General features: G+C 45.8%; 1 protein-coding gene across 1 annotated transcript in view; it reads right to left on the bottom strand.

Moving 5' to 3' along the window:
• Positions 1–5,809: 5,809 nt before the first annotated feature.
• LOC144602934 (major histocompatibility complex class I-related protein 1-like) overlaps positions 5,810–27,992 on the bottom strand; it is a 35,584-nt gene continuing 13,401 nt past the window's right edge. The window contains exons 3-7 of the mRNA XM_078416058.1: positions 24,117–24,377; positions 19,553–19,828; positions 16,500–16,766; positions 13,472–13,579; positions 5,810–5,952 (exon numbers count right to left, since the gene is read on the bottom strand). Coding sequence (XP_078272184.1) covers positions 5,912–5,952; positions 13,472–13,579; positions 16,500–16,766; positions 19,553–19,828; positions 24,117–24,377 — 953 coding nt within the window. The 3' untranslated portion in view covers positions 5,810–5,911. The remainder of the gene's footprint in view (positions 5,953–13,471; positions 13,580–16,499; positions 16,767–19,552; positions 19,829–24,116; positions 24,378–27,992) is intronic.

The raw sequence follows: 27,992 nt of genomic DNA, 5'->3' as shown, positions 1-27,992 counted from the left end.
CATGGATGTGGAAAAAACGGACGGGGGGAACCTCGAATCTCTGGTATGGGGGCTGGACATGGCGATGAACTTTGGAGGTCTGGCACGGAATGCAGGCACGTGCCCAGGCTGCCACCTGCTTCCGCAGGCCGTGCCAGACAAACCGGGCGGCCACCATGGCTGAAGTCGCCCTGATGGACGGATGTGCCAGACCACAAATGGCCTCAAAAACCTTACGCCGCAGGGCAGCAGGCACCACCGGGCGAGGGCGTGGAAGGGAAACGTCACACCGCAACTTGGTACCTGTGGGGCCACACGCCACCTGTTCCAAACGCAGTCCCGAGGCTGTGGAGGCGTACACCGCGGCAGTTCCTTCCAGGCGCTGAGCCTCCGCTAGCTTCTGGAAATCCACCTGTCTGCCTACCACGGCTACGGAGAGAATGGCCGGCCCGGACAGGGCATCAGCAACGGCATTAAGCCTACCTGCAATATGACGGACATCGGTGGTAAACTCCGAAATCAGGGTGAGGTGCCGCTGCTGATCGAGCCGACCACGGATCAGAAACCTTAGCAAAAGCGAATGTCAGAGGTTTGTGATCCGTGTAGGCCACAAAAGAGCGTCCTTCCAAAAAATAACGGAAGTGGCGGACTGCTAAATAGAGGGCCAGGAGCCCCCTATCAAACGCACTATATTTGAGCTCGGCTCGAGAGAGCTTCCGGCTGAAAAACGCCAGGGGCTGCCAGTGACCGTCGACCTGCTGCTCCAAAACCCCACCCACCGCCACGTCTGAGGCGTCCACCATCAGAGCCGTGGGGGCGGAGGAGCGCGGGTGCACCAGCATGGTGGCGTTGGCGAGGGCCTGTTTGACCGCGACAAAAGCCGTCTCTGCAGCTGCGGACCATACCAACTCAGCGGGGTTACCCGCGAGGCATTGAAAAAGGGGGCGCATGACCCGAGCTGCTGCAGGCACGAACCGATGATAGAAATTCACCATGCCCACGAATTCCTGCAAGCCCTTGATGGTAGTAGGACGTGGAAAAGAGCGGACCGCGTCCACTTTAGCTGGCAAAGGAGTGGCACTGGCCGGAGTAACCCGGTGACCCAAAAAATCCACCGCTGACAGGCCGAATTGGCATTTGGCCGGATGGAGAATCAGGCCGTGGTCTTGCAGCCTCTGGAATACAGTGCGGAGGTGGACTAAGTGCTCCTGGACCGAACGGCTGGCAGTCAAAATATCATCGAGGTAAATGACCACGAACGGCAACCCTCGACCCACACGGTCCATCAGACGCTGGAATGCCTGAGCTGCATTTTTAAGGCCGAAAGGCATACGCAACCACTCAATCGACCCGAACGGAGTAATGGTAGCCGTCTTTGGAATGTCCGGCGGGTGGACCGGGATCTGATGATATCCCCGCACTAAATCGACTTTTGAAAAAATTGTAGCCCCCTCCAGGCTAGCTGAGAAGTCCTTAATGTGCGGAATCGGGTAGCGGTCCGGCCGTGTTGCCGCGTTGAGTCGACGGAAATCCCCACATGGTCTCCACCCCCCAGATGCTTTGGAAACCATATGCAAGTGGGAGGCCCATGGACTACTCGAAGGCCGAACAATTCCCAGCCTCTCTAAGTTTAGGAACTCCTCTCGAGCCATGGCCAGATTGTCGGGTGGGAGGCGCCGTGCCCGGGCAAAAACCGGCGGCCCCTCGGTCGGGATGAAATGAACAACCCCATGCTTCTCGGAAGGTGCATCGAACCGCTGAACGAGGAGCTGCGGGAAGTCGGCTAGGACATCATCGAACTGACCGGGAGCCGTGGTAATGGCCTGGATCACTGGGCTGGGTGGGGCGGCACTTGGAGCCGTACGCTAGGTGAGGGTTGCAGGCCCCTTCCGTGGACGTCTGCGTCTGCGACCAAAGAAAACGTCCATAGGAAATCTGCACCCAAGATGGCCTGGCCCACATCCGCAACGATGAAATCCCAACGGTAGGTCCTGGACTCGAAGGACAGGGACATGGCCCTTTTACCGTAGGTACGGATGGGGCTACCGTTTACCGCAATGAGGGGCGGGCCCTTCCTCCCGCTCGAACTTCGCAGTCATAGGGGGGCACAATACTCACGACCTCTCCCGTATCCACCAGAAAGACGATCCCGGTACCTTGGTCCGTCGCGTAGAGGCGGCAGTTACGGGCAATCGAGACTGCCTCTACATTCGATCGGCCCAGGCATTTCCCGGAAACGAACACGGGGCTCTGCAGCTTCGGGCCCCACTGCCCCACCGCTGATGGAAGAAACACCAGCCGCGCCTATTCGGCCCTGTTGCTCGAGCCCGCTGCCAATAAACAGGTGCCGCAGCCCCTTCTTGGCGGGCTGACTGCGAAATAGCGGCCGATGCGTCGCTCTCCCGGCCGCTCCCCCGACTGCCGCTGGGCCTCGAGACCCGGTTAACCGAGTCGTCTCGGGTATGTCGCTCCCTGACGAGCGTGTCGACTTTCTCGGCGAACGCTACCGGATCTTCAAAAGAGACGTTCGCCAAGACAAGCCTGATGTCCCCAGGTAGCTTCTCCCGAAAAGCCGCTTCGAACACCATGCACGGCTGATGGTCGCCCATCAAAGTCAGCATCTCGGACATCAACTCCGACGGCAGCCGCTGCCCCAGCTCTGGCAAATGGAGGAGCTTCAGAGCCCGCTGGTTCTGGCTCCAGCCAAAAGTCCTCAGCAGGAGCCTCTTGAGCCCCACGTACTGCCCCGTTTGGGGTGGACTGGTCAGGTACTGACCTACCCGCGTGGCCACCTCCGGCTGTAGACAGCTCACCAGGTGGTGGAACTTCTCCTGGTCTTCCTCCACCCTTTTAAGATGGAACTGAGATTCCGCCTGCACAAACCACTGATGGGCCCAGAACGGCGGTAGATGAATCTCGCCAGCGCTCGCTCCCGCCTGCGACATGCTGCTGCTTCAATTCCTACGTTCGAGGTCACCAATGTAATGAGTCCAAACGAGCGATATTATCCAAAGACTTTATTGTCGATAAAACCCGTGACAAACGCAACGCACTTACTTTTGGACACACACACTAACTTCGCTCGCTAATCTAATCTCTAACTCGAGTTTGGCGCCAGACACTCAAAAACCTCACGCTCCCGCACCACGTGACCCGTAAACCAATCCGAGGGTTCTAGACTACCTGGCCAATCCGTATGTCCCTACACCCATCTATTTTCAAAAATCTTACACTCAATGGTCTGGTCATAAAGCACATTCTACAGGCAACTATTATCCGGTGAATTCTCAAGAGCAAAGTAGCCACGTAAAATGAACTTGATCACTGTACCAGCAGTAAATGTGGATAATTTTATATTCTTATGGATGTTAAATTATTTGCATGAGGTTAGAAATGTACAAACAATCAAGACTTTTTGACATCATCAGATAACCAAGCATTCTGTAACAACATTTGTTGGTGCTGAGTCTCAAACTAAATGCAGTGTTAAACCAACATTTATTCAATCCAATAATGACTGCAGTTAATGGAATCTGCACCTCGAAACAGAAGGGTGAACAAATTCAATGGCTCAAGCAAAATTATTGGGATAAATGGTTTATGTCATAAATAGGGTCAAGAACCTGCATCAGGCATGTAAGGGAAGAGGATGGATTGCCAATACATAGCAACCAGGGAGGAATACATAGCAACCAGGTAGGTCAAAAGTAGAACAAGGTGGGGAGAAGATAATGGGTAGATGGAAACAGGTAGGGGAAGAGGAGGAAGAGGTGAACAACAGGAGAACAAACTTTCCAAGTGAGACAGAGGTTTATTTGAACCTCTTCCAACTTTATCTACTGCATTCAGTGCTCACACTGTGGTCTTCTCTACATTGGAGAAACTAGCTGAAACGTCAACGATTTTGTAGAGCGCATACCCTTTGAAGCAAAGATCATCCTGAAATCTGTTGTATGGTATTTTAACACCCCCTTCCCACTCTTACGCTGACCCGTCTGTTGTTAACCTTGGGCACTGAAAATCTTAAGCAAAATATCTGATAGTCCACCTGGGTGGACTTACAAGCCAATGGTATGAATATTAAGTTTTCATATATCAGCATCCACACCACTGGTGTTCATTTGTTTTCCCACAACCACCCCGACACCAACCTTGCTCCAACTGCCCATCATCCCTTTCCCTCCTGATTTAACCTGTCACTTACCAGGTTGTGCCCCATTCCTCCTTCAAACTGTTAGAATCTTGCCATCCTCTCTTTCAATTCTAATGCAGTGCCTTGACCTGAAATGTTGGTATATTCCATTTGCCTCCACAGATGCTGGTTGACCAAGTTGCTTTACAATGCTTTACCTTTTACTGTTTACATGCTTCAATGTCCTGTCTATGTGTATTGTATTGCAGTGTCTAACTGTATTGTACTGTTTTGTATTGTACTGCACTGTCATCCTGTCTATATGTTTTGCATTTGTATTGCACGATGGCCCCCGGAGGCACTATGTTTCGTCCCATTCGTTACATGATCTGTAAGGAGTGGAATGACAAATAAACTAAACTAACTAACTACTTCTACTGGCCTTTTTTAGTCCATAATTCTTGTTGGAAATATGCACCAAGTCTCACTCTATCTATAATTGAAACTTTTAAATTGGTGATCTTATAGAGCCATCTAAAATCACGAGGGCAATTGATCATGGGAATGCACAGTTTCTTTTACACAGGGCGAAGAACCAGCAAAGACAGGTTTAAGGTGAGGAGGAAGATTCAGTAGGAACCTGAGGGGCAACTTTCACCACTCAGTGGTTAATGGGTGTATGGAATGAGCTGCTTGAGAAGGTAGAATAACAACATTGAAAAGACACTTGGACACGTACATGGATAGAACATATTGAGAGTTCTGTGGGCCAAATGCTGGCAAATGTGACTAACATTGATGCAGCATTTTGTTCAGCTTGGAGCATTAGGCTGAAGTACCTGTTTCAATGTTATGTGGCCCTATGACTTTTTGTTAGGTGAACATAAACCTGGCAAATGGAGTTTAATAATGGAAAATATGTGCTCACACACTTTGGTAAGAGCAATTCAAAAGGGAGCTATTATCTAAATGGAGGGAGATTGCAAATGAGTACAGTACAAGAGATTCAAGTGCTTAAAGTGCCAAAGGAAACAGCAGCCGGTAGATGCAGCACAACACAGAAGGCAAATAGCATATTGGCATTCAAAAGTAGGTTACTATTGAAATTATGGTACATGAGGTGGCTAAGGACTTATAGGGAGCACTGTGTACACTTTGGTCCCCAGATTTAAGAAAGGATATATTAATATTGGATATCGCCCAGAAGAGATTCCTGGAATAAGCAAGTGTTGCCTTACCATGAATGGCTGAAGTCATTGGTTCTGTGTTCCTTGGAGTTGACATGAATCAGAGTTAACCTTATGAAGGTATTAAAGAGGTACGATGGGGTGATGCATTGATGGATAATGCATGGTGGAAAAGGGAAATAAAGGGACAAGACAATCCCATGTGAAACAGATGTTCAGCTGCACCTCGTCCAACCTTGTCCACTGCATTCAGTGTACACAATGTGGCCTCTTCTACATTGGAGAAAGTAGCATAGACTGGTCATCCATTTTGCAGAGCAGCAGCATTTTGACACAAAGGAGGTTAGAACATTTGAGGTATTTCAAGAGAAATCGGATATATATAAAAGAACAGGGAATTGTACCCTATGTAGAATAAGCACAGTAAAGGAGTTGAGGCCTAAGTCAGATCAGCTGTGATCAGCATCAATTATTGCGTAGCGCTAATTTGTACAAATACAGGACAGTCTATTATGAAATTCTGTCATGTTTAGTCAATTTAATTTAACTTTTTCCATATATTTCAGTTCCTGCATTTCAATCACATCCATGAAATCTTCTATTCAGCAATTGGTTAGCAGCGCCTGTTCTGGTTTGGTTGAATAGTTTGATAATCTGAGGAGGGAAATTAAATATTAGACAACTGAGAAATGGCATAGCAGAGAACAGAACTCAGAAAGATGCAATTTGTTTATTCACTTCAACTGTTGATTCATCCCACATAACATTTTCCTTCAAGACATAATGTCACAGCGCCAGACACCCAGGTTTGATCCTCACTACGGGTGCTGTCTGTGCAGTTTGTATCTTCTCCGTGCCTGCATAGGTTTTCTCCGGGTGCTCCAGTTTCCTCCCACATTCCAAAAACAGACGTGTAGGTTTGTTGGTTAATTGGCTTGTGTCCCTAGCATGTGTGGGTGTTCGCTGGTTGGTGCGGACTCAGTGGGCCGAAGTGTCTGTTTCAGCGCTATGTCTCTAAACTAAACTAAACAAGAAACATAATATTCCTTCAATCAGTTTAGTTCACGCAAGTTCTATGTTATCCAACCTTCACACCCACACTAGGGTCAAATTACAGAGGCCTATTAACTCATAAACCCTGGCATCTTTGGTATGTGTGTGGAAACTGGAGCACAGTGGAAAGCCATGTGGTAACACGAAAACATGCAAACTTCACACAGCCAACAACCGAGGTTAGGAATGAACCCCTGTGTCTGACGCTCTGAGGCAGCAGCTCTATCAGCTGCACCACTCTGCCTTAATTTGCATCATGTTCAGCACAAACATTGTTGGCCGTAGGGCCTGTTCCCCTATTTCAGGGGCATTCCCATGCATCATAAAATTCTGAGAATTCAACACATTGGGTCCCAGGAAGTAACCATTGGGTCCCTGCCACTTTGACCATCAGGTCCCATTGAAATTCCTCCAGATCAGTCGGACAGACACCAGTTAGGCAGCAACGGCATGCAAGTGATTCATGTCCCTCCAGCCCCTGCATCTCCATGCACCCACGAAGGTGCACCCCAAACTCCACCATCCCTGGCAGTGCATTCCAGGCACCCACCACATAGTATGTAAAATAAACTTGCCCTTTGTGAAAAGCTGCAGCTTCTACCCTGCACTGAATATGTGCAATAAGTTAAATGCATATTAGGCATTTAGTTAATTGGGATAACTTTAGTCAATTAGGAGGTGTGATTGCAAATCTTGTACAATATCATAAACAAAGTAAAATGGGACAAAGTTAAAATGGCCAGGCACAAAGAACAGAATAATCATGAACATCAATGACATGTAATTTTCCCCTCACAGCACAACCTTCTCTGGCCGTCTGAATAATATAGGTACTGAATAAAAACTTTGGGATGATCTGCTCCTGTGGTGCAAGACGTTGGTTGGGCAGCGTTTGGAGAATTGTTGTAAGTTTTGGTCCTCCCACTATAGGGGTCATTAACAGGGCCTGAGATTCAGGGAGAGGATGGGACTGAAGGCTGATTAAATCCCCAGGGCCTGATGGTCTGCATCCCAGGGTACTTAAGGAGGTGGCTCTAGAAATAGTGGAGGCATTGGAGATCATTTTTCAATGTTCTATAGATTCAGGATCAGTTCCTGTGGATTGGAGGATAACAAATATTATCCCACTTTTTAAGAAAGGAGGGAGAGAGAAAACGGGTAATTATAGACCAGTTAGTCTGACATCAGTGGTGGGGAAGATGCTGGAGTCAAATATAAAAGACGAAATTGCTGAGCATTTGGATAGCAGTAACAGGATCATTCCGAGTCAGCATGGATTTACGAAGGGGAAATCATGCTGGACAAATCTACTGGAATTTTTTGAGGATGTAACTAGCAAAATTGACAGGGGAGAGTCAGTGGATGTGGTGTACCTCGACTTTCAGAAAGCCTTCGACAAGGTCCCACATAGGAGATTAGTGGGCAAAATTAGAGCACATGGTATTGGGGTAGGGTACTGACATGGATAGAAAATTGGTTGACAGACAGAAAGCAAAGAATGGGGATAAATGGGTCCCTTTCGGAATGGCAGGCAGTGACCAGTGGGGTACCGCAAGGTTCGGTGCTGGGACCCCAGCTATTTACGATATACATTAATGACTTAGATGAAGGGATTAAAAGTACCATTAGCAAATTTGCAGATGATACTGAGCTGGGAGGTAGTGTGAATTGTGAGTAAGATGCAATAAGGCTGCAGGGAGACTTGGACGGGTTGTGTGAGTGGGCGGATACATGGCAGATGCAGTTTAATGTAGATAAGTGTGAGGTTATTCACTTTGGAAGTAAGAATAGAAAGGCAGATTATTATCTGAATGGTGTCAAGTTAGGAAGGGGGATGTTCAACGAGATCTGGGTGTCCTAGTGCATCAGTCACTTAAAGGAAGCATGCAGGTACAGCAGGCAGTGAAGAAAGCCAATGGAATGTTGGCCTTCATAACAAGAGGAGTTGAGTATAGGAGCAAAGAGGTCCTTCTACAGTTGTACCGGGCCCTGGTGAGACCGCACCTGGAGTACTGTGTGCAGTTTTGGTCTCCGAATTTGAGGAAGGATATTTTTGCTATTGAGGGCGTGCAGCGTAGGTTCACTAAGTTAATTCCCGGAATGGCGGGACTGTCGTATGTTGAAAGGCTGGAGCAATTAGGCTTGTATACACTGGTATTTAGAAGGATGAGGGGGGATCTTATTGAAACATATAAGATAATTAGGGGATTGGACACATTAGAGGCAGAAAACATGTTCCCAATGTTGGGGGAGTCCAGAACAAGGGGCCACAGTTTAAGAATAAGGGGTAGGCCATTTAGAACGGAGATGAGGAAGAACTTTTTCAGTCAGAGAGTGGTGAAGGTGTGGAATTCTCTGCCTCAGAAGGCCGTGGAGGCCAGTTCATTGGATGCTTTCAAGAGAGAGCTGGATAGAGCTCTTAAGGATAGCGGAGTGAGGGGGTATGGCGAGAAGGCAGGAACGGGGTATTGATTGAGAGTGATCAGCCATGATCGCATTGAATGGCGGTGCTGGCTCGAAGGGCTGAATGGCCTACTCCTGCACCAATTGTCTATTGTCTATTGTCTATGATAGGACTTTATTCGTTAGCAGGCAAGAGGCTGAGGGGTGATCTTAGAGAGGTCTATAAAATCAAGGGACATAGACAGATTGAATGCATAGAATCTTTTAACCAGCCTTGTGTAATCAAGAACCAGAGGACTTAAGTTTAAGTTGAGAGGGAAAAGAATTACTAGGGAAGTGGAAATATGGAGCAACATTCCTAGGGAAGTAGTTGAGGATGATACTAAAAAAAACCATTTAAAACACACTTGGACGGGTACATAGATAGGAAAGGTTCAGGGAGATATGGGTCAATTGCAGGCAAAGAGGTCTAGTTAAACATGGACTCCTTGTTGGCATGGCCAAGTTGAGGCAACGGGCCTGTTTCCATGCCATATGACTCTATGGCGCCGTGGGCTTGAAAAGCCAATTCCTTTCTGTTTCACTGCTAAATGTTAGTTAATCACCCTCACTAATAGTGACCACAATGGCAAACCCATGACCACGACTGGTTTACAGTGATAATAAGCTAAAACCATTGCCTCAATTCAAATGTGCATGACGTTGATGTTCAATTACTAAATTGTTGCTGCTTTTATAGCTTTGGCACAGTGAGAAATGGCTTGGTTCTGATCTGGGTTCTGGAACTGTTAGACATCTTGATACCATGAAAGCAGAACCTGTGTTTCAGGAAATATACTTGCTGATTGGTGGCACAGTCAAGCAGTTCCGGGGAACATTGCATTTTGAGGAGGAAATATTACACAGCCAAGGCCAAGTGCTAGAGAAAGCAGCATGTCTGTTATTTCAATGGACACTCTGCCCTTCATCCTTCCTGTCATTTTCATTACCCACTTTTGTTTATAATACTCTATAACATTTGCAATCAATTCTCACAATTTATGACATTTGCAGCTGGTGTAAAGATACACCAGTCAATACCTTCTGACTTCCAATTTAGTTTAGTTCAGAGATGCAGTTTGTAAACAGGCCCTTTGTGCCACCAAATCCATATTAACCACCAATCACCCATTCATAATAGATTTCCCATCCACTCCCTACACTCTCAGGGTGATTTACAGAGGCTAATTACCTACAAACCCGCTCATCTTTGGGATTTGGGAGGAAACCGAGCCCCCTGAGGAAGCCCACATGGTCACCGGGAGAACGTGCAAACTCCACGCAGAGAGTACCCAAGATCCAGATTAAACCTGGGTCTCTGGGGTTGTGAGGCAGCAGTTCTACCGGCTGCACCACCATGCTGCCCTACGTTCAAACTCTAAATCCTACATTGACTTTCCCTTCCACTTGTTATGATGCAATATTCAACAAAATAACTCCTTTAGACAGGGGGAAAGTGAACTGCAATTCATCGCCAAAATATCTCTTACAACAATGCGATCACAGGTAAGAAACCAGTGATATAGATGACTTTGAATTTACACTAAAAGCCTGATCATCCAGCTCCTTTGGGATTTGGGAAATAAAAGATTTTAAGGACTGTTGCATGTTACTCCAAACATACTTTAATTCCACTCATTGGGGCACTTGTTGAGCAAGTCAGTGGATGAGGTGCATCCATACACTTCTATCAGACTTAAGCGGAGGGATAATCATGTTAATTTGCCTGAAGAGTCTCGAACCAGAATGACACCTTTCCATGGTCTCCAGGGATGTTGCCTGACCTGCTGAGTTACTCTAGCACTGTTCCTCAGTCTTTCCCAATTTAATAATTCAAAAATATTCAGCATCTTTCTACATCATAGAGTCATGGAAATATGTAGCATGGAAACATGGCCTTTGGCCCACTGAGTTTGCACCAATCATTCATGTACACAAATCCTACATTTGTCCCACATTCTCATCAGTTTTCCCACATTGTATCATGCACAATCTGGGGCTCATGTTGTCAACCTCCTCGTGGTGAGCCGTGTCAACTGACCTCAGTCAGGCGAACGACAACAAACAGAGACAGCAGAAGCAGAAGCAGAAATAGCAGAAATAACAACGAACAAACAACAACAGCTTGCAGCCCAAATGCAACCTCAGTCGCTGCAACTTGGCGCCAACCCGGAGCATGCGCCTTTCTTAGGGCGGGCACCTACAGATATCAAACAGGGTGGCATCATCCTGCTGCAGCTGAATGCAGAAGGCCTCACAAAGGTGTAGACCACCATCATTGAACATCTGCTACAGACCCACGAAGTCACTGCAATCATATATCATATCATGTATATACAGCCGGAAACAGGCCTTTTCGGCCCTCCAAGTCCGTGCCGCCCAGCGATCCCCGTACATTAACATTATCCTACACCCACTAGGGACAATTTTTACATTTACCCAGCCAATTAACCTACATACCTGTACGTCTTTGGAGTGTGGGAGGAAACCGAAGATCTCGGAGAAAACCCACGCAGGTCACGGGGAGAACGTACAAACTCCTTACAGTGCAGCACCCGTAGTCGGGATCGAACCTGAGTATCCGGCGCTGCATTCGCTGTAAAGCAGCAACTCTACCGCTGCGCTACCGTGCCGCCCTTAGCCTTAGCCACGATAGCGTGCCGCTATCCTGCTCCAAGAGACTCACAAAAGTGACAGCTCCCCTCTGATGATGCCTGGTTATACCCTGGCTGCCGACACCGAGAGCAACACCCATGGGATTGCCACCTTTGTGTACAGCGCCTGGAGGGCGTTACATAACTTCTGCTGCCTCAAACGAAAGAAGAAGATGCACAATCTATCGGCCAACTAACTTACCAAACCATGTTTCGGGGATGTGGGAGGAAACCATAGCACCTGGTGAAACCCACTTGGTCACAGGAACAACATGCAAACTCTACAGATACAACAGCCGATGTCGATATTGAATTCAGGTCTCTGGCTCTGTGCTGCCCTGTTTCACATTATTGTCGACCTGTCATTTTGTTGCTCATTCATTCGGCTTTCCACCTTGAACTAATTCTCCCACCACTACTCACATTCCCACTTCATTTTGAGTCTCGGGTTCGATCCTGACTCTGGTTGCTGCCTGTATGGAGTTTGTACATTCTCCCCGTGACTGCGTAGGTTTTCTATGAGATCTTATGTTTCCTCCCACACTCCAAAGACATACAGGTATGTAGGTTTATTGGCTTGGTGTGTATAGGATAGTGTTAATGTGCCGGGATCGCTGGTCAGCGCAGATTTGGTGGGTCGAAGGGCCTATTTCCGCACTGTATCTCTAAATTAAACTAAACTAGGAAATTTTACACTGCAACCAATCTGCCTAGCAGCTGACAGAGCTTATGAACAGTGCGAGCCCCCCAGAGAACGGCACAGTGTCACAGCTGGTAGAGCTGCTGCCTCAGAGCAACAGAGGCCCGGCTTCAATTTAGACCTTGAGTGCCATCTATGTGGAGTTTGCACGTCCTCCCTATAACCTCATTGGATCCCTCCAGGTGCTCCGGTTTCCTCCCACATCCCAAAGATGTGTCAGTTTGTAGTTTAATTAGCCACAGTAAATTGCCACTAGTGAGTGGGTGACTGAATGAGAAGGTGCAATGATATAGAATTCATGAGATAATCTGATTGATGGTTGGCATGGACTCGGTGGGCCAAAGGAACTGCTTCCATGCTGTATTTTTCAATGATTTAATGATATTTTTAGGATTTGGTGGAGTGTTTCACCAGCGGGGCCCGAACAATGGCTGCCTCGCCAGGTCTGTCCCGTCTTTTTCCTTCTTTGTGTTTTTAGTTTGTTGTAAAATGTATGTTTTAGTTTACCTTTACTTTTGTATTATGGGGAGGGGGTGGGGGAAACTTGTTTTAATCTCTTTCCTCGACGGAGATACGACTTTTTCCGAGCAGTATCTCCGTCCACACTGCGGCCCAACATCGTGGAGCTGGCGGCCTCTTGCTGGGGCCTCGGAGCTCCAACCGCGGGAACCTGCGAACTTTAACACCATGAGGTGACAATCCCTTTGCCAGGGATTGCCCTTGAATACTCCAACCGCAGGGCCTGCGGACTTAAACATCGTGGAGCACGCAGTCTCTGGTTAGAGACTGACTTCAGGAGCTCCAAGCCACAGGAGCTTCGACCGCCCCGACGCGGGAGCTTCGAACGCCCCGACTGTGGATGGTTCGACTGCCCCGACCGCGGTAGAAAAAGGAGGAAAGAAGGTAAGACTTTATCGCATTTGATCACAATGGGGAACATGGAAGATTGCCACGCTCGCCATTGTGATGGATGTTTATGTCAAATCTTGGTGTGGTTGAGTGTCTTGTTGCTTTTTTATCATGACAGTACGGTAACCCAAATTCCTCGTATGCTGCAACACATACTTGGCTAATAAATTACGATTATGATTATGATTGTTATGAATCCATTACGTTTAACTAATTGCTTTACTCTAAATTCACATGAACAATTTTCAAATATCTGATTATCATAAATATTTAACCACAGCACAAAGGTGTGTTGACAGTTGTGACTGTCAAGCTATTTCAGGTGTTGCTGCTGCCTTATCATACTTGAGGTCGATAATGTCTTCAAGTCTAATACCTTTACTAGCAACAGTGCATCACTATTTTCCCATCTTACCTTTCCTTTTTTTTCTCCACCAAACAATTACTGCCAAGACAATAGCCAGCAATATCAGCACACACACGGCAATAAGGCCTATGTGCCTGTCTTTCCTCCCATTTCCTTCTGAAAAATAAGAAACGCATAATTTTACAAATCAATTGTTAAGCTGTGTAGATTGGCACTGTTTGAAGACTTCAGGGTAAAGAGGGTCTCGACCCAAAATGCCACCTATTCTTTTTCTCCAGAGATGCTACCTGACTCGCTGAGTTGTTCCTGCATTTTGTGTCTATCTATGGAGCTTTTCAAGGTATATAAGATGATATGTTGTTTGGAATCATGCAGTTCCACACCATGGCAAATGGCCAACATCTGTTCTGTACAACTCTGTGATCTATGGCACCTTCACAGCCACAACTTAATTCAAGAAAGAAGGTGAATTGAAAGCAGAATGCTTTAACCCTATATAATCTAACACTTCTTTTGGGGAAAATGCTGGATTCTTTTAAGTAATGGCAGAACATTTAATTAATAGCAAAACAATAAAGTGCATTAACAGGGTATTAACAGGAAAATTGAAGAAAGAAGGAATTGCAGATATTGATTTTCACAAACGCTTTAGTTTAGTTTAGTATATTGTCACATGAACTGAGGGGCAGTGAAAGGGTTTTGTTACGTGCTAACCAGTCAGTGGAAAGACTGTACATGAGAGATACAAAATGCTGGAGTAACTCAGCAGGACAGGCAGCATCTCTGGCAGACATCGACTCAGTCAGAAGGATCATGCCCCAAAACATCACCTATTCCTTTTCTCCAGAGATGCTGCCTGACCAGCTGAGTTATTCCAGCATTTTGTGTCCATCTTCGCTGTAAACCAGCATCTGCAGTTCCTTCTTACACATGGACAGGCGACATTTCGGTTTGGGACCCTTCCACAAAACTTTGTTTGAGAAATTGATTAGAATTCTTTGAAAATGCAACAGAGTGGATAAAGAGGAACCCATAGATAATGTCTAATCGAGCAGCAGTAGTTTGCAGGTGTGAAAAGCCTAAACTTCAAAGACAGAATGCTGGAAATACCCAGCAGAATAGGTAGCACAACTGGAGTGAGAAACAAAAGAAATACAATATATTTGGATTTCCATCAGGTATCTGATCATGTGATGCAAAGGCACATGGCTTATGACATTGAGGGTAATAATTAGCATGAATGGCAAAACAATTTTGAGCAAGTAGAGAGTTGTCTTAAAGGAGCGTTCAGGTTGAGAAACTGCAACCAATGGGGCGTCACTGGGATCAGTTGATGAAGCAGATGAAGGGCGTGCTGGCACTGTGGCCTAGATTGCTGATGATACATAGACAGGTTGGAAATTAAGTTCTGGAGTATGTCAACCGTCTTTAGAGTGAAACATCACATTCCTTAGTTGTGCATTGTTCGAGGGAGGAAACGTATTCAACAATGAGCATTTGTGTAGGTCAGTACAGAATAGCTGGAATCAAACTAGTACGATCGCTGTTCGTCAGGCAGACCTATCTGGTGGGCAGGTATGATCAGTAGATTTTGATGTACGGGCATTTGACGATACTGGTTAGGTCAAGTGGAGATGGTAATATTTTTCTTTGCAGAAGATGTAACTTGCATCACAGAACTTACTTCATTAGGTTTACTTTTATTATTGCCAGAGTTCAAGATATGGTGCAAAGCTTACTTTTGCTTGCTATCCAAACGGATCAGATAATACTATACATAAATAAACTCAAATACAATATATGGAGCAAAGAGGAAGATGCAGAGTACAGCATAGAGTTCTCAGCATTGTAACACATCAGTCCCATAGTTCATGTTCAATGTGCACAAGGAGGTTGAGGTGCATTGTACATTGTACATCTTGTACAAAGACGGCACGGTAGCGCAGCGGTAGAGTTGCTGCTTTACAGCGAATGCAGCGCCGGAGACTCAGGTTCGATCCTGACTACGGGTGCTGCACTGTAAGGAGTTTGTACGTTCTCCCCGTGACCTGCGTGGGTTTACTCCGAGATCTTTGGTTTCCTCCCACACTCCAAAGACGTACAGGTATGTAGGTTAATTGGCTGGGCAAATGTAAAAATTGTCCCTAGTGGGTGTAGGATAGTGTTAATGTACGGGGATCACTGGGCGGCACGGACTTGGAGGGCCGAAAAGGCCTGTTTCCGGCTGTATGTATATGATATGATATGATATGATTATGGAAGGGCACTGCCAAAGGCTGATTACAGATGGAAAGGGGGCGTTCCTGATTCGGGTAGTGCACATTTTCAACTTTCTGTACCTAGAGCCTGATGGGAGCAGGAAGGAGGAGGAATGGCTAGGGTGGGATAAGTCTCGTTTTCCAAGGCAACCTGGTGTATATTGAGTCAATAGTGGGAAGTCTGGTCTGTTTGATGATCTTTAACTCTTTGTATTTTCTTGCAGTCTTGGGCAGAGCAGTTCCCAAATCAAGTTGTGATGCAACCAAACAAAATGCTTTCTCCAGCGGCATCTATAGATGTTTGCAAGAGTCACCAGAGACATGATGAATATCCTCAGTCTCCTGAGGAAATAGAGGTGTCAGTGTGCCTGCTTGGTGATGTGGTCAGTCCATGACAGAATATTGGATAGATCCATGCCATGGAACACGAAGCTCTCAATCATTTCCACTTCGGACCATTGATTCGGATTGGGGCATGTATTCCCCCAGTGCCTTGCTGTTATTCATTTTTTATTGAAACACACTTTTCATTGATTTCAGTTCCACCACTGAGAATCTCAAATGCGCCTTCTGTGTATATTAGCTATTTATTTACTTTTGATATATTTTCCGTTGAGAAAGTCTTCTGCTCATTGTGGAGAGTGGGTGCTGATTACATGATGGCTTCGGGCAACACCACTACACAACGAAAGTTTAAGCATCTTGGAATATGGGATGCAGTCACAATTATTAAAATGGAAAAGACAGAAGATAATGATAAACTGTTTCATTAATACTTCAGCTTCTTCTATCTATGAAATAATTTTTAACGTCCTTACCCCAGATGATGGTCTTCCCACCGGGCAGGCTGCTGTGATCGACATGACAGGAATACTGTTTCCCATCATATGGATCATACTCAAGGATAGACCTTAGATGATATGTTCCATTGCTGTTGGGTACGACCCCAGAAGATTTGGTCTCAGAGATATGTTGACCATTCTGCAACCAGCTCACATTGATGGCCGGTGGGTAAAATCCAAACACAGTGCAGTACAGGACTGAATGATCATCAGGGCGGGCAGCGAGAGAGACCTCAGGGGAAACTACAAGACAGTAAGTTGGTTATTTTCACCTTCAGTAAAACTTGCAGTCACCCACCACAAAATATTCTTCAGCCCACTGCAACCACCAAGCGACTGTCTACATCCGCCCCATTTTGCCTCTTTCGTCACCATTACCCAACCACGATGTTGCAAAGAGATGGTACTGTTAAGACAGTACACAAGAAAGTTTGAAAGTACGTACCATTAGATTCAAGAACAGGTTCTTCCCCACTGTTATCGGACTACTGAATTATTCTCATGTAAGATAAGGTGTTGTCCTGATCTACCAACTAACATTTGTGAACCATGCACAATTTTTGATCTGCAGTTTCTCTGTAACTGTAAAGCTATTAGTTCAGTTTAGTTGATTGTCACATGTACCGAGGTAGAGTGCAAAGCTTTTGTTGCACGCTAACCAGTCAGCAGAAAGACAATATATGATTACAATCGATCCATTTACAGTCTACTGATATATGATAAGGGAATAAAATTTATTGCAAGGGAAAGCCAGCATAGTCAGATCATGGATAGTGTGAGGGTCATCACTGAAGTAGATAGTTGTTCAGCACTGCTCTCTGGTTATGGCAGGATGATTCAGTTGCCTGACAACAGCTGGAAAGAAACTGTCCCTGAATCTGGTGATGTGCGTTTCACACTTCTATACATTTGCCTGATGGGAGAGGAGATAAGAGGGAGTGGCCAGGATGTGACTTGTCCTTGATTATGCTGCTGGCCTTGTTGAGGCAGCATAAGGTACTGTATAAATGGAGTCAATAGAAGGGAAGTTGGTTTGTGTGATAATCTGGGCTGCGTCCACAATTCGCTGCAATTTCTTGGATGGAGCTGTTTCCAAACCAAGCTGTAATGCATCCTGATAAAATGCTTTCTATGTTGCATCTGTAGAAGTTGGTGAGACTACAATATATTGTAACTGTATATTCTGCACTCTGAATATTTTTCTCTTTGCACTGTTCTATTTGTGGATGGCTTGATTGTTGTTACGTGTAGTATGATCTGTCTGGATAACACAGACAAACTTTAGACTTTATCTCAGTTCACGTGACAATAATAAACCAATACCAACAGCAAATGTTTTCACTAAAATTGACAATGATAAATAATTGACAAGTTACAAAATAAAGGCCAATTGGGGAGTGGACATGCTTAAAATTGGCAGTATTTTCACTCGTCTTCAATAGGAGACACAAGTTACGAGATAAAAAGGGAGCAGTCACTTGTTTAGAAATCTCTTTTTGCAGAGAGTGGTCATCCTCTGGCAATCTCTACCTTAGAGATTTGTGAAAGCAGGATCATTGGAAGTGTTTAATGTGGTGGTAGTGAAAGATCGGGGTATTGAGAGCAATGAGGAATTGGCACTGAACAGGAGCAGAGGCCTGAAGAACATCAGCCATGGTCATATTGAATGGTGGGAGGTTTGAGGACCAAATGGCTTACTTGGGAACTTGATAACTGAGGAGAAACTGGCTTCTGTAAATTGTCTCTAGCTTGTGGGACAGAACTAATGAACGGGCGATTGCTGGTCTGTGCGGACACAGTGGCCCAAAGGTCCTGTTTCCATACTCTATCACTAAAATACACCCAAACTAATCTCCACTGCCTGCATGTGATCCATATCCTTGTATTTCCTGCATCTCCATCAGCCTGTCCAAAACCTTCTTCAGCACCATCATCATGTCCGCCTCTACCACCACTCCTGGTAGTGCATTCTAGGTCTTGATCTGCACATCTCGTTTACATTTTGCTCTCTGAAGCTGAACACTGTGCTCTATAGAGATGTGTGATATAGAACCCATTAGGGGCTGTCAACTGTGGTCAAGAAAAGCCATGGTTAAGTAATATGAAAGACATCAATCATACTTTCTCCCTGTCAAACAGGGGTGTAACGCTGAGGCTCTGTAAGGCACTGGTCAGGCCGCACTTGGAGTATTGCGAGCAATTTCGGGCACCATATCTGAGGAAGGATGTGTTGGCTCTGGAGAGGGTCCAGAGGAGATTTACAAGAATGATCCTAGAAATAAACGGGTTAACATATGATGAGCGTTTGACGGCACTGGGCCTGCATTCGTTGGAGTTTAGAAGAATAAGGGAGAACCTCATTGAAACATACCAAATAGTGAAAGACATGGATAGAATGGATGTGGAGAGGATGTCTCCACTGGTGGGATAGTCTACAACTAGAGGTCATAGTCTCAATATTAAAAGACATTCATTTAGGAAGGGAATGAGGAGGAATGTATTTTGTCAGAGGGTGGTGAATCTTGGAATTATTTGCCACAGAAGGCTGTGGAGGCCATCAATGGATATTTTTAAGGCATAGATAGATAGACTCTTGATTAGTATGTGTGTCAGGGGTTATGGGGAGAAGGCTGGAGACTGGGGTTAGGAGCGAGAGATAGATCAGCCATGATTGAATGGCAGAGTAGACTTGATGGGCCGAATGTTCTAATTCTGCTCCTATCACTAATGACCTGATGACTCAGTTGGCTTCCACCATGTGCTCCAGTTTTGTCCCACATACCAAAGACATGCCAGTGAGTTAGTTGGACATTTCAAATTATCCATACTGCAGCTGATTGAAAGGAGAATCAGAGGGAGCTGAGCGCAAGTTGTGAGAGAGAGAGCTGTGGAACAGTTTGGTGACATTGCATTGAAAACTAGCTTCGACTCAATGGGCCAAACGACCTTTCCCTCTGTCATTATTGGGTCAGAGATAATATTTCTCATTGCCTACCATCACAAAACAACACTCTTTGTTGCGAACTCACCTTTTCTGGTCAGGTATGTTTTTCCAATTGCATAGTATGTTTTCCATAAATCCACACAGTCATTTTCTAACAAGCTCTTGAAATAACGGTTCATTTTTTCATTCTTGTCCCATTTCTCTTTGAAGGACTCAGCCACTGGATCATGCACCGTCCACTTTAGTTTGTCCTTATCAAAACTAAATGCATATCTTCCGTCATAAGCCAACTTCAATATCCCTACATTGGGACTGCGATCGTTCACCTCACAACCAAACTGCCCTTGAACATAGTGATAATCTGAAAGAAAAACAAAATAATGATTTGATTAATTGTTATGACTGGGGTAATTTCTGAGCACCTGGGTCCAAGTGATTTATATATGTCGCAAGTAACAAAGGTCACAGCACAGATCCCTGCAGAACTCTACTGGTCACTGAACTACAGCCTGAATATTTGTCCTTCCGCTACACTCCTCTATCCTGGGGATTTATCCACCTTAATGCTCTTCAAGTTACCCCAACACCTCCTCTTGCTTAACTTCATAGTGCCCCTACATGTTAGTATTCTCCACACTGATCTCTCTATTCTCCATGTCTTTCTTGGTGAAACCAAATGCAAAGTATTTGTTTTGTACCTCGCCTACATCCACAAACTCCAAGCACATAATCCATTCTATATCCTTAAGCAATCCCACCTTCTCCCTCGTGTTTTAAATATAGATAGAAAAAGATGTGGGACTTACTGTAATCGGACTCGCCAAAGCAACTTCGTGGTCTCTATTGGCCCCTGTAGTTTTAAGCTTTAGAGATACAGCGCAGAAACATGCCCTTCAGCCAACACTAGGGACCATTTACATTTATACCAAGCCAATTAACCTACATACCTGTATGTCTTTGGAGTGTGGGAGGAAACCAAAGATCTCGGAGAAACCCCGCACGGTCACGGGGAGAACGTACAAACTCCGTACAGGCAGCACCCGTAGTCAGGATCAAAGCCAGGTCGCCGGTGCTGCATGCACTGCAAGGCAGCAACTCTACCATTGCCCCACTGTGCCTCCCTCTACTCACCCACTTGAGTTATTCCCTCCTTTCTTTACATTCCTCAAAGCTCCTGTTTGATTTCATCCTCCTGAACCTTGCATGCACTTTTTTTCTTTTTGACTAAAGTTACAACCGTTTTGGTTATGCAAGCTTCCCTTCCTTTGCCATCCTCCACCTTCGTCCTCACTGGAACTGGTGATTAAATAACTCATACATAAATCATAGGAGTCACTGTATGTCTTTGGAGTATGGGAGGAAACCAAAGATCGCTGGTCAGCGCGGATTCATCTCTAAACTAAACTAAAAAACGTCAATATAACCCTAGGATTTTGAAAGAGAAACACAGTCAAGCTGTAGGTGCTGGAGTGGGCCAGCTGCTGCTGGGGGTCCTAATGTTGGCATTACCGTTTGCAAGTCATGATTTGTTATACTGGCACATTGCACATCGCTCAGCTACCTGTTGAGCATGTTTCCGAAAACCTCATACCCACCAGGTAGTTTGGAATTGGGGAGCCATTTGCTGGAGGAGGAGGGGTGGGGTGCGGGGGTTGAGATGACCCCATGAGTGGATTTGTTGGGCAAGGAATGACATTGATGCTTGTGGTGAGACTGGCTTGACCATGTCTCTGTGTCTCCAGATACCATCCCTACACATCTTAATGCCTGACTTAATCCATGTCCACAGCTCCTCTTTTGGCCAATTTGCTTCACATTCTTTGTTGGTCCCATTCCGAATTACTTGTACTCGAGGTGCACGCGTAGCTCAGTTTTGATGCTGGTACATTTTGTTGACGTTTCCTTAGCCACCTTGGTGATTCATTCCCTCTGTCATTGAAATTCATTGTTTTGCATACTCAAGGTATGCAAAGAGTCTTCACATGAAGGACACCGACAAAGTTATAAAGTATCCTACAGGTCTTCCTTTGTTCTTCCACCTCCCCCACCCCCCTCACGGCGGTTCCCTCATGCCAAGTCCTCCTTTGTTCAATGATACACTACGAATGTCATTGAATTAACACAGTAATGGTGATAGGGCTTATTGACTTTCAATATTATTAAGGGGTTGGACACGTTAGAGGCAGGAAACATGTTCCCAATGTTGGGGGAGTCCAGAAGGAGGGGCCACAGTTTGGGAATGGGGGGTAGGCCATTTGGAACTGAGATGATGAAAGACCTTTTTCAGTCGGGGAGTTGTGAGTCTGTGGAGTTCTCTGCCTCAGAGGGCAGTGGAGGCCAATTCTCTAAATGCATTCGGGAGAGAGCTGGATAGAGCTCTTGGGGATAGCGGGGTCAGGAGGTATGGGGAGAAGGCAGGAACGGGGTGCTGATTGAGAATGATCAGCCATGATCATGTTGGATGGCGGTGCTGGCTCAAAGGGCCGAATGGCCTCCTCCGGCACCTATTGTCTATTGTCTATTGTCTATTCACATACCTAAGAAAGCTTTTACTATCCTCCTTTATATTTTTGGCTAGTTTACCCTCGTACCTCAACTTTTCTCCCCGTATTGCCTTTTTAGTTATCTTCTGTTGCTCTTTCAAAGAGTCCCAGTCCTCTGGCTTCCCACTCTTCTTTGCTTTGTTGTACTTCTTCTCTTTTATTTTTATGCTGTCCTTGACTTCCCTTGTCGGCCATGGGCGCCTCTTACTCCCCTTAGAATGGAGCTGCTCAGCGGGTCAGGCAGCATCTGTGGAGAACGTCACTGGGTGAGCAGTGAGAGAGGGTCTTGCAGTTCTCCCCGTTGGGTAGAGGAGGAGAATCTCTTCAAAGTAGGCATAGCCCACAAGGAGATATCACCGTGGAGCAAGTCAAACAGGAAATTAGAAATGCGTGCAACCAAACAGGAAATTAGAAATGGGTGCAACAAACAGGAAATTAGAAATGCGTGCAACAAAGGTAAAACAGTTATAATGGGTGACTTCAATCTACATATAGATTGGGTGAATCAAACTGGCAGGGGTGCTGAGGAAGAGGATTTCTTGGAATGTATGCGGGATAGTTTTCTAAACCAACATGTAGAGGAGTTTTCTAAACCAAAGACGTACAGGTATGTAGGTTAATTGACTGGGTAAAATGTAAAAATTGTCCCTAGTGTGTGTAGGATAGTGTTAATGTGCAGGGATCGCTGGGCGGTGCGGACTTGGTGGGCCGAAAAGGCCCGTTTCCGCGCTGTATCTGAAATATGAAATAATAATAATATGAAAATATGTCCAATGGCAAATATTATGTATGGACAAGAGTGGTGCAGATGGATTTGGACAGCCTATTTTACAATTGCTGCTCAAGATAATTTAGAGATGCAGCGCGAAAACAGGCCCTTCAGCCCACAGAGTCCCCACCGACCAGTGATCCCCACCGACTAGTACACAAGCACTAGCCTACACACTAGGGACAAATTATAATCTTTACCAAAGTTAATTAACTTACAAACCTGTATGCCTTTGGAGTGTGTGAGGAAACCGGAGCACCCGGGGAAAACCCACACAGGTCACGGGGAGAACGTACAAACTCTGCACAGACAGCACCTGAGGGCAGGATCAACCCCAGGTCTCTGGCACTGTGAGGCAGCAACTCTACCGCTCCACCATCGTGCCCTTTAGGTTATCCTTTAAATATATCACACAACATTTCTTTCAAATTCAGTCAATAAAAGTGAAGACAATTGGTGAGGTATGCAAGGGATATTAACAATAAGCCACCAACATTTCAATGATTTGTAAAATGCTGGAAACACAGCAGGTTCAACAGAATCTATGGTAAGAGAAACAGAATTAATGCTTCAGAATTGTGAAAATGTGTACGTTGCATATAGGAGTGGGAGGTATGGTTGGGAGTATCCCTGATAGGGAGTATCCCTCACAGGGTAATGTCATGTTGCTATGGTGATAAGCTGACGATTAAGCCATCAGCCAATGGTATTTTGGGATTTTATTTCACATTTCCAGGGTCTGCAGTTCTTAGATTAGAGACTCAGCATGGAAACGGGCCATTCAGCCCACCAAGTCCATGCCGACCATCAATCATCCATTCACACTAGTTTTATGTTATCCCAAAATAGACTCCAAATGTTGGAGTAACTCAGCGGAACAGGTAGAATCTCTGGATAGAGCGAATGTGTGACGTTTCCATTTGAGACCCTTCCTCAGACAGGGGAGACACTCTGTCTGAAGAAGGGTCTCGACCCAAAAAGTCATCCATTCCTTCTAACCAGAGACGCTGCCTGTTCCACCGAGCTACTCCAGCTCTTTGTGCCTATATTCGCTATAAACCAGCATCTGCAGTTCATTCCTACACATCTATGTTATCCCACTTTCTCACCCATTCTCAGCCCAATTAACCTACAAACCCTCACGTTTTCAAGATATGGGATGAAAGAAACCGGAACTCCTGGAGGAAATATGTGTGGTCACAGGGAGACGTGTAAACTCGCTCAAGTTCAGGATCAAACCTGGCACAGTGAGAAATTTACTGAGATTTTACTGAAATTTTAGATTTTTTAAATTTACATTGATCACAATCCAAATGTATTCAAATGAATGGACTAACTTGCTGTTTCGTTTACCCTCCGCATCCATTCATCGACTTGCCCTTTGATGATTCCATGGAAACCATTTTCAGAGACTGTATTTCTCACCCAGTAGCTCCTGTCAAATGCAGCCGCCATCCATTTCTGTCTTGGAACTGTAATGACCATGTTTTTGTCATAATACTGTATCTCACAACCGTCCAGAACTCCCACGACACTGTATTCTGGTAGATGAGTGCTCCCGTGGTTCAGGGTGTAGAAATAGACCAGACTGTGAGACCCTAGACATGAATCAAATAATACAATATTGTCAAATAATAGAAATTTCTATGGCCAAGAAAGATTTGGAGAGAAATCTGCGAAACAACAACCAGACTCACTTTGTACTAAACATTATACCCTTTATCCTGTATCTGTACATTGTGAATGGCTTCATTGTAATCATGTATAGGCTTTTCGCTGTCTGGATAGCACACAGGAAACATTTTCACTGTAAAACAGTACACGTGACATTAATAATAAATTAAACTAAGCTAAAATGTAGATAGGTGGGTCAAGGGTAGGTGGGGCATCTTGGTCGGCATAGATAAGCTGGGCTGAAGGGCCTGTTTCTATGCTCTATGATTCTAAATGACAAGTTTACTTCAATTAGTTTAGTTTAGTTTTAGCACACCGGGTTGTGCCATCAGCAGTGGCTACCTCTCAGTCTGTCGGTCCTTTCTTATTTTTTGTTATTTTTAGTGTGTGTTAAAAGTGTGTTTTTAGTGTTCCTTGGTTTGGTTTATGTGGGGGGTGGGGGTCGGGAAACCTTTATTCAATCTCTTACGATTTTTTTCTGTATCATATCTCCGTCTGTACTACGGCCTAACATCGTGGAGTTGGTGGCCTTTCCTGGAGACCAGCGGGCGTTCCAAGCCGCGGGAGTCTGCGTCACTTTGCCATCGCAGAGCTTGCAATCTCTTTGTCGGGGATCGAAGCTCCAACTTTAACTTTGCGAAGCCCGCGGTCTCTGGTAAGAAGAGGCTGATTCAGGAGCTCCAAGCCGCGGAGAGTGTTTCAACCACCGCAACACGGGAGCTTCAATCACCCCGACGCAGGAGCTTCGTTCGTCAGCTGCAGGGCATTGATCGCCCCGACTGCAGATCGTTCGACTGCCCCGACCGCGGGGGAACAAAGAGGAAGAAGTTTGCACAATATTGCCTTCCATCACAGTGAGGAATGTGCAATCCTCTGTGGTGGATGTTTATGTTAAACTTTAAGTGGTTGTGTGTCTCGTCGCTTTTCACTTCGTATGGCTGTCTGGTAAATCAAATTTCACTGTATCTTAATTGGTACATGTGACAATAAATTGACCTTGAAACCTTAGGTTTGAACCACCAGGTGGCGCCAGCAATGGCTTCTTCACCAACAGTCTGTCTGACCTTTTCTTCTTTGTCCCTGCTTAGTTTGTGTTAAATGTATGTTTTTTAGTGTTCTTTTGCTTGTTTAATGTGGGGGTGAGGCGGGGGGGGGGGAGTTGGGGGAAGCTGTTTCAATTTTCTTACCTCGACGGAGATGCAATTTGTTTCTGCATCATATCACCGTCCGCACTGCGGCCTAACATTGAGGAGTTGGCGGCCTTTGCTGGAGAGCGGCCGGGAGCTCCATCGTGGGAGCCCGTGGACCAGTTAGTCTGACATCAGTGGTGGGGAAGATGCTGGAGTCAATTATAAAAGACGAAATTGCTGAGCATTTGGATAGCAGTAACAGGATCATTCCGAGTCAGCATGGATTTACGAAGGGGAAATCATGCTTGACAAATCTACTGGAATTTTTTGAGGATGTAACTAGGAAAATTGACAGGGGAGAGTCAGTGGATGTGGTGTACCTCGACTTTCAGAAAGCCTTCGACAAGGTCCCACATAGGAGATTAGAGGACAAAATTAGAGCACATGGTATTGGGGATAGGGTACTGACATGGATAGAAAATTGGTTGACAGACAGAAAGCAAAGAGTGGGGATAAATGGGTCCATTTCGGAATGGCAGGCAGTGACCAGTGGGGTACCGCAAGGTTCGGTGCTGGGACCCCAGCTATTCACGATATACATTAATGACTTAGATGAAGGGATTAAAAGTACCATTAGCAAATTTGCAGATGATACTAAGCTGGGGGGTAGTGTGAATTGTGAGGAAGATGCAATAAGGCTGCAGGGTGACTTGGACAGGTTGTGTGAGTGGGCGGATACATGGCAGATGCAGTTTAATGTAGATAAGTGTGAGGTTATTCACTTTGGAAGTAAGAATAGAAAGGCAGATTATTATCTGAATGGTGTCAAGTTAGGACGAGGGGGAGTTCAACGAGATCTGGGTGTCCTAGTGCATCAGTCAATGAAAGGAAGCATGCAGGTACAGCAGGCAGTGAAGAAAGCCAATGGAATGTTGGCCTTCGCAACAAGAGGAGTTGAGTATAGGAGCAAAGAGGTCCTTCTACAGTTGTACCGGGCCCTGGTGAGACCGCACCTGGAGTACTGTGTGCAGTTTTGGTCTCCAAATTTGAGGAAGGATATTCTTGCTATTGAGGGCGTGCAGCGTAGGTTCACTAGGTTGATTCCCGGAATGGCAGGACTGTCGTATGTTGAAAGGCTGGAGCAATTACGCTTGTATACACTGGAATTTAGAAGGATGAGGGGGGTCTTATTGAAACGTATAAGATAATTAGGGGATTGGACACATGAGAGGCAGGAAACATGTTCCCAATGTTGGGGGAGTCCAGAACAAGGGGCCACAGTTTAAGAATAAGGGGTAGGCCATTTAGAACGGAGATGAGGAAGAACGTTTTCAGTCAGAGAGTGGTGAAGGTGTGGAATTCTCTGCCTCAGAAGGCAGTGGAGGCCAGTTCGTTGGATGCTTTCAAGAGAGAGCTGGATACAGCTCTTAAGGATAGCGGAGTGAGGGGTATGGGGAGAAGGCAGGAACGGGGTACTGATTGAGAGTGATCAGCCATGATCGCATTGAATGGCGGTGCTGGCTCGAAGGGCTGAATGGCCTACTCCTGCACCTATTGTCTATTGTCTATTGTCTATTAACATCACGGAGCCCGCAATCCCTTTGCCAGGGATCGACCTCGGAGCTCCACCGTGGGTGCATGTGGATTCTAACAACGTGGAGCTTGCGGTCCCTGGTCAGAGACCGACTCGGGGAACTCCAAGCTGCAGGAGCTTTCGACCGCCCCGACGCAGGAGCTTCAACCGCCGGCCGCTGGAGCTTTAATCGCCCCGACTGCGGGTGGTTCAACTGCCCCGACCGCGGGAGAATAAAGAGGAAAGAGATCAGACTTTATTGCCTTCCATCACAGAGAGAAACGTGGGGAATCCACTCTGGTGGATGTTTACATGAACTTTTATGTAGTTGTGTGTCTTGTTGCTTTTTTCAGTATGGCTGTTTGATAATTCGAACTTCACTGTATCTTAATTGGTACATGTGACAATAAACTGACCTTGAAACCTTGAACCTTGAGATACAGCGCGGAAGCCCTTCAGTCCAACGTGTCCGTACCGATCCCCGCACATTAACACTATCCCACACACAAAGGACAATTTACATTTATATCAAGCGAATTAACCTACAAACCTATTTGTCTTTGGAGTGTGGGAAGAAACCGCTGATCTTGGAGAAAACCCACGCAGGTCACGGGGAGAATGTAGAAACTCCATACAGACCGCGCCCATAGTCAGGTTGTGTAGGAAAATAACTGCAGATGCTGGCACAAATCGAAGGTATCGAGGTAAGAGATTTTTATACCAGCGCCCACAGTCAGGATTGGACCCGGGGCTCTGGCGCTTTAAGGCAACAACTCTATCGCTGCCCCACCTGCCCATACTGATCAACATTCGGAAATATGATATTCAGATATTCC

Source organism: Rhinoraja longicauda, chromosome 19 (genome assembly GCF_053455715.1).
Source record: "Rhinoraja longicauda isolate Sanriku21f chromosome 19, sRhiLon1.1, whole genome shotgun sequence".
Classification (NCBI taxonomy): Eukaryota; Metazoa; Chordata; class Chondrichthyes; order Rajiformes; family Arhynchobatidae; genus Rhinoraja; species Rhinoraja longicauda.
Note: the sequence above shows the minus strand (reverse complement) of the source record. Positions and strands in the feature narration are given on the sequence as shown.